The 7,515-nt window shown below is 44.7% G+C and overlaps 1 protein-coding gene across 2 annotated transcripts; it reads right to left on the reverse strand.

The window, feature by feature from the left end:
* Nucleotides 1-2,686: 2,686 nt before the first annotated feature.
* Nucleotides 2,687-6,497, reverse strand: LOC125519070 (disease resistance protein RPM1-like). Of its 2 annotated transcripts, none has more exons than XR_007288188.1 (3): nucleotides 6,301-6,497; nucleotides 2,889-5,852; nucleotides 2,687-2,808 (listed from the first exon to the last, which is right to left on the reverse strand). XR_007288188.1 is itself a non-coding variant. In XM_048683956.1 (3 exons), exons 1-3 carry the CDS (start codon nucleotides 6,414-6,416, stop codon nucleotides 2,772-2,774), a joined length of 3,051 nt encoding a protein of 1,016 aa, XP_048539913.1. In that variant the 5' UTR covers nucleotides 6,417-6,497; the 3' UTR covers nucleotides 2,687-2,771. The 2 variants fall into 2 exon arrangements, 1 of the variants encoding a protein (XP_048539913.1); XM_048683956.1 differs by having other exon boundaries at nucleotides 2,955-5,852.
* Nucleotides 6,498-7,515: the final 1,018 nt, after the last annotated feature.

Raw genomic sequence — 7,515 nt, forward strand, 5'->3', positions numbered from 1 at the left:
GTGCTTGAAGTCGACGGGGCGCGAGGGTAGCATGGCCAGCTACATGGAGTCATGTTGAAGGTGGAGCTGGAGTCTGATGGACGACTTCACTCTGTGCTGATGGAGGGGCTACGGCGTAAATGCATGGAGAGTCGAAGCCTATTTCAACGGGATAGCGAGAGACACGTGGATCGGACTGGGCGCCAGTGGTCTGATGGAGGCGTGATACTCGGCATCGGTCGGTGATGATCGATGGTTCTCTGCAGTGGGAGTTGAGAAAGTGGGGGCTAGCTACCCGGGAGACTCGGCCAGGACAACAAAGCCTCGACACGGTGATAGCGGCGAGGCGTGCGGTAAGCACGGGACACAGCGACAGGCCAAGGCACTGGTGGTCAGACATGTGGTCAGACAAATTGTGCAGGGGGTGCTGAAGCAGTGTTGACGAGTACTAGATTCAAGTTGGTGACTGGGTCTATCGGTGCCGGTTGATGGACAGGAGTTGACCATGGGGAATCTGAGAAAGTGACGGAGAGTCTGAAATTGACAAAAAGCTGAGGGAATACATGGCCGTATATTTTGTGGTGTTCAGTGCACATGGCAAAGTGCGGATGACAAGTACAGAAGGAGGCGGAGTGCTATAGCTATGGGACATGTCAGAGGCTATCCAGAAGAAGGGTGAGACAACTGTAAATTTGACTCAGGGTGACACAGAGCAACGGTGAAATTCCTTCAGGTTTCAGACAGTCAAGAAAGAGCGGTGATGTTCAGGTAACTCTTATATGCAGCTTTCAATATGTGAGTTGTTCACTTTCATGCAGACAATGGTCGGTGTGTGATGGTGTTGAACGGATACTCCGGGAGTTGGGAGCACAAGATAGAGTAACGAGGAACTTAATTTTCTCGAGTGTTGACTGCGAAGAAGACAAGAAGGGATTACAGTTGCAGGTGGATTCATGTGGAGTCTGGGAGTAGCAGCGGTGCTCATGGTGTATCTCAAGTCCAATGTACATGGAGGTTCGACGCACGTACGAATTCAAGGTGGTGGAGAATATTCACCAAGGTGGAGTTTGTTAGAGTTGTGTCGAATATTATTGTACAAGTTATGTTACAGTTGGACTTGGAGTCGTACGGTGTGTAGACAGGATATGGAGTCGTGTCCAAATAGGACACTTATATCCTAGGCCTCTCATATATATCAGGGGTAGACACAGGATGTAACATATGCCAACATAATAGCACAGGCACGCGGGGGAGCCGGCGGCGTGTGCCGACGCCCGAGCGGCCGGGGTGCGGTATTGTAGAGGTATCATGGGGAGGAGCGCCCGTAGTCAGGCCCCGGGAATGTAGCCATATCGGTGAACCTCGTTAACCAATCTCGGTGTCGTGCCTCGTATGATTGCTTGATTCTCGGTAGATCGACGGTAGCCTCGGATTTATTCTAACAAGCAAGTTGCGTCACCACACGATGCATACCATCTTCCAGCTTGACCAATGTTAAGAAAGAGGGGCATATACAAGAGAGACTAGGTATTAATGGCGAGATTCCACAAGAGCAGAGTGGTACGTCAAGGGCCGGTCAGACCCACGAGAGCAGAAATCATTGTAGTCCAAGTCCCTCTTGGCTGCTACAACAACAACGGGAGAGCATGAGCAGGCTCAGTTGTGCTAAGGCCTAAGTGTATATAGGATAGTTGATAACTAGCGATTGCTACTGAACGAAAGGGGTTTAGCTGACCTGTCGCTCTCACTCCACATTTGCACATCCACCACTAGCGAGGAGGAGCTCTCTCTTTCTCCCATTGTAAGTATGGAAGAACTAATATGACAACAAAGGTCAGTCAGTATCAGTACCCCTAATCACTTCATGGCTAATGTAATTTTAATAACTAGATGAAAACAATATACAGAGCTGTTGATGAACTGACCAGTTATCAGTATGACCACTTCACAGTTCAAAACTTCAGATGCGCATGCGAATGGGATCCCGGCGTTTCCAAACTACACTTCTGATCACTCAGTCGGTCTTGCTCCCAACACTAGGATGTTTGTTCGCTTCAGCTGCAGGGTTACCCTGCTCAAATATCATGTCTCGGCCCCATAGATATCAAGATACCTGAAATTTTAAAAATGATCCCATTCTGAAGGAAGACTAATTCCTCCTAGCATGTACACTCAAGGAAGCATCAGGGGTTACCTTTCTCCGGTTGGCTCTAGTAAGCTCTAGCAAATTTCGAACCAATCAACAGTGTACCATAAGTCAGGCTGCATCATGAGTTGCTCTAGCTTTGCCCGTGGTGGTCAGGAAGTCTATTGTTCATTTGTTCTGCAAAGTTTGGTAACAAAAGAAGGCTTTTCAGATTCCATACACAAAGCAGGAGCGTTTTAATTGAGAGTCCAAATGCCTATCTTTTAGACTAGATTTAACATGTATTCCCTCCGTTCCGAATTACTTGTCGTAGGTATGGATGCATCTAGATGTATTTTAGTTCTAGATATATCCATTTCTGCGACGAGTAATTTCGAACGGAGGGAGTATGTGTCAGTGCATATAGACACAACTGGTAATGACAGGATGGAATACAAACACAAGGAAAATAGCAGCATAAACAGACACTTGTCTAGCTGAAAATAGGAAATAGTCCAATGTAATGTAGTGTAACCAACTTAGTGAGAAAGAGGCGAAAGCAGAGGGGGAGCTGAGCTATACCAGCATGGTGGGGGGAAGCCAGCAAGGAGACTCTGCGATGTCGGCTCCAGGATAGGCATCACCAATTAGAATGCGGGGAGCACCATCAGCAAGAATTGTACGTGTGCAGCAGATCATCATGGCTGTTAGAGATAATCAAAAAGATGCGTAAGTAGACATACAGTAGTTTTTTTTTGCGGGAAGACATACAGTAGTTGCATACCATGCATCTCACTTGATAACTACTACCGTAGTACTGAACAAAAGGGATATAAGCTAGCCAGCTGACCTGTCACATTTATCCCGTGCTGCTACTGAAGGGTCGTTATGGAGTGATGAGTCATCCTCCTCCGTCGCTTCTTGCACTTGTACTGCTGTAGTGGAGGCAACGTCACCCAGGTCGTGGTGGCCCCGGTACTCCTTCAGTCGCAGCACGGGATGGTTGGGGTGTGCGTCCACTTCACGTTGCAGTGCACCAAGCCTCGCTACTTTACCATTGAAACCAAGTGAAATCTCCTTGAGATCTGGAAGGTGTTTGATGCCAGTAATCCTCGAAGACAATATGCAGCCACTGATTGCTATCTTTTCCAATAGGGGCGAAGTGCCCACCTCAAATGTCAACTCTGTCAGTTGCTTCAGGCCAAAAATATAAAGTCTTCTAAGACTTGGGAATGTTTCTGCTCTGAAAACCAGTTTCTCCCCAACATAAGAATACTGACGAAGACGAAGAAGCATGAGCTTAGGCAGTGCACCTAGTAGTTTCATGCTTTTATCTCCATCCTTCAGATTGCTCAACTTTAACTGAATCTTCACCAAATTTACCAGATCTCCAAACCACTCAGGCATCTCCCCAACATCTCCAACCAAATTCAGCTTCCGCATGAGAGGGGGAGGTGAGGAAATAGACTGCAACCACTTAAGCGATTCACCGCTTCTCGGAGAAGCAGCGTCCACACGAATACAAAGACACGTGAGGGAAGTGAGCTTCTCAAGGGATGCACAGAGTATCTTGCTCTTTTTCTTGCTTGCCCCTACTGTGACACTTAACTTTCTGAGCTTTATAAGCTCCCCGAGCTCCTTAATTGCTTTCCTACTTGTCCGTTCAATATTCACAATCTCTAGTATCTCTAACTCCTTTAGGTTGCTGATCCCTTTGGGCACCCTCACACCTTTAGAGTTGGTCAAACGACCAGTCCAGGCCATGTGAATGAGCATCATAATTTCTGGACGCATATCCGGACTAACTAAAGGAGTGAACATAAAAGGCATACAGAATGTGGACAAGAACCAGGTCACTGGGTAAACTAAGTATAAAGGTATATCGATAACCTGGTTGCTGCATCGGAGGCTACGAAGGCTTTGTAGTTTAGTAATCTCAGTTGGTAGTGATGTTATGTTACCATGTGTCATGTCCAAAGTCTGCAAGCCTTGTAGTTTCCCTATGGATCTTGGAAGCTCGTAGACCGATGAACCTCCATGAAGCTTGAGATTAACATATTTCAAATGACGTAGTAACCCTATATTGCTGATATCTTTTTGTGTGATATCAAATTGTGCATCACATAGATCAAATACTCTAAGCATTCTGAAGTTGGCCGAACAAAGTGAAGGTGCCGGCTTCATGGGTCTCTTACCAAACACAGTTAATGATCGGACATGATTCCAGTCCAAGCCTTTATTTGGGCACCAACTGCCCTGGTATGCGACATGGCGGAAGTTGTCTCCTCCTATGCCGGTTACATTAGCCCATGTTGAGCATGAAAAATTTTCATCTCTAGAAAATGAGATCATGACATCACGGACAATATCATGAACTCGGCAGCTCTTCACTATCCCTTCTAGGTTCACTCTTGATGGCTGAATCATGCTACGATTGATTAGTTCATTAAAGTAACTATTCCCAACATCCTCAGCAGTTATCCCACTTTTGGTGATAACAAACCCCTCGGCTATCCATCTTTCCACTAGACGCCTCCTCTTGATTTCAAAATCCTCAGGAAATATGCTTAAATACAAGAAACATGACTTAAGATGAGATGGCAAGTGGTTGTAACTTAGAGTAACAATCCTCCTAATTGCTTCAAGACTTTGATTGGTCTCTATCTCTGAGGGGAGCTGGTTATAAATATTTTGCCACTCAGTTACCATTTTGGTGGCTAGCATGCCTCCTATCGTGAGTATGGCTAGTGGTAACCGTCCAGACTTCTTTACTATCTTAGTAACTATTTCCCTCATGTTCTCGTCATTTTTCATGTCTTCCTCACTTTTCCTAGCCTTTATAAGTAGCAATTTTATGGCATCTTCTCTTTGTAGGGGTTCATGGTGGTAGATAACCGATCTCGAAGATTCCAAATTACATTCCTTAGCTAAGCCAACATCTCGTGTTGTTACGATTATCCAGCTACCTTTGCTATTATTGGTAGGAAGAGCAATACTTTTGATCCACTTCCAATCATCTATGTTCCATAAATCATCAAGAACAATTAAGTACCTCTTCTCAAGTAGCCCTTCCCTGAGATAGCAGGCGAGGTTCTCTACTCGCACTTCTTTCTCTTCAAGTTTCTTCTTCAATGCTTCCTTGCCAAAAAGTTGTGTGATCATAACTTTGAGAAGCTCCATCCTGACAAATGATTGTGAAACAGTGATCCAAGCACGACATGAAAAGATATCCATACTTTCATAAACCTTCTTTGTAAGAGTGGTCTTACCCAAACCGCCCATGCCAACCACACATACTACTTGAGCAAGAACATTTCTGGCATGGACATCTATAAGCTTTATTACCTCTTCTTTGGGCTTGGAAAATCCCACAAGTTCGGTTTCATCTATGTTGCTAGCTGAGTGGTTGCGGATATCTTCCATGCAAGAATCCCTCTCATCAATGGCTCTAGTAATTTGGTTCTTCTCAATCAGATTGTAGCGTGTGTTCCTGCTGCTCACATCTTCTATTCTTGATTTGAGATCACGGATTTGTATGGCGATTCGATGGCGATCTTTGAGCTTCATTAGTTCTTGCGACAAGCTTTGACTTGCCACATGCACCATGAATTCACCAAGACAATCTTCAATATTGTAGGACGTATCCCTTACTTGCTTCGCCCACACCTTCAGTAGCATGTCTTTCTCCTTAATTCCTTCAGCGACCAGCAGGAATGTTTGCATCGTCTCTAGCTCGTCTTTGATAAACCTGCCAAGCCGGAAAAAGGCTCAGAAGGAACTTCAAATTGTGTCCAATGCAATTCTACTACTCTTAACATGCACAATAATTGTTGGCGAAATCTGCACCGGCTAAAACAGATTTTAGTCGAGCCATGTATGCACTTAATTTTGTAATGGTAACAGTAAAGGGAAGGTGTTGTTTATGTTGAATGCATTTGTAGAGTGAACAAAAGGTTCCCATAACGAGGCTAGTTCTTTTTACAGAGTTATTCCAGTCTCCGAAATTTAAGGTCCTAGTCGGTTTGGCCAACTAATGGCTAAAAAAAACTTGTTTGGCCATTCCGGTTAAAGATTTGGGATATTTGAAATTCATTTTCATAGTGAGATGTGGATACACAGAACCTCTCATCTCACCAGTGAGATGACTCCTCGCTCAGATTTAAATACACACTGCAAATAAAGATTCAAACAAATACCAGATATCCTTCCTGACGCCCATGAGCAAGCTCATCTCGTTGGCAGCAGCAGAGGCGGCGACGCTGATGGCGGCCCCCAGCATCGACCTCGCCATGCTTAGCGCCGTCCCCGCCATCTCCGGCCGGTTCCTCCTCCTTCTCGTGTTCAAGTTGGAAGAAAAAATATCTGCAGCTAGCTCACAAGCCACGGTAGGAGTTGGCGGTCTTCTTATAGCAGCGGATTCGTTGACTGAGCCGTTGCTCTGAACCAAGTTGTTTCAATAATAGAAGCGTCATTATCCAATGCAGTTAATGCTCTTTGGAATTGTCGCAAGAAAAGACAAAGAAAAAATTGAGCTTGGACAGCTATACAGGCGCCATGTGCATTTGGTTCCTAGTGACATTTTGTTTCGAAATTCTTTCAAGGAATTATCGTGGCACAAAGAAAAATGCTCTTTGGAATTATCGTGGCCCCTGTGGACCAGACTACGGGGAGCCAAGCAAATCATCATGACTTGACTTTGGCAGCAAAACGAGAATAGTCTTCTCCAAAAAAGAAAAAAGAAAGAAAAGAAAAGGACAAAACAGAGTAGGGGGTACAGAGTACAGACAACTGCACGCCTTTGCAGCAGGTTGGTTGCCATGGTGTTACTTTCAGAGAATTAACCTTGGTCTGCCGGTTTGCTCACTCTCCTGTGTTAAATTGAAGTCCCCAAGTCACTTGCATCCATACAATTTGTTACAACACCATGATAACAGACCGTGAGACGATGCTCTCAGTGACAAATTAATGGCACTCCCTGATCACAAGGATACCAAGGGTAACAGACTTGGCAACATCCCATACTGAATGTCAACCAACTTGTTATTGAATCTAATCCCATTCTATCAAATCGTTGACAAGAGAAACGAGGAAACTGCAATTTAATTGCAAAGTGAAACCAGCGAAAACCACAAAGCCGATCGTATGTAGGATGATATAATGTTACATGACGAAAACAGAGCACTCATATCCGGCTACTGAACAACAGCACAAGTTCCATTGGCATGCACAGTAGCATGTCTTCCTGTTCTTCAGTTACAAGGAATTACAGAATATACTGCCACCAACAAATTGATAATTGTACATAGTACAAGCAAATCTTGCGATGTTGCATTGTTTGTTCTGTGATGTTGCATTGTTTTATGTACTACTATGCACTTTAGTTCATAAATCCAACCCTTTTTATGAAGTCC

Source organism: Triticum urartu, chromosome 7, assembly GCF_003073215.2.
Source record: "Triticum urartu cultivar G1812 chromosome 7, Tu2.1, whole genome shotgun sequence".
In the NCBI taxonomy this organism is placed as follows: Eukaryota; Viridiplantae; Streptophyta; class Magnoliopsida; order Poales; family Poaceae; genus Triticum; species Triticum urartu.

Coding starts and splice junctions, on each gene's coding strand:
- LOC125519070 (XM_048683956.1), bottom strand. CDS start 6,416: ATGGCGGGGACGGCGCTAAGCATGGCGAGGTCGATGCTGGGGGCCGCC. Junction 5,853..6,300: donor GGCGTCAGGAAGGATATCTG/GTATTTGTTTGA, acceptor CCGGCTTGGCAG/GTTTATCAAAGACGAGCTAG. Junction 2,809..2,954: donor GCACGGGATAAATGTGACAG/GTCAGCTGGCTA, acceptor TATCTCTAACAG/CCATGATGATCTGCTGCACA.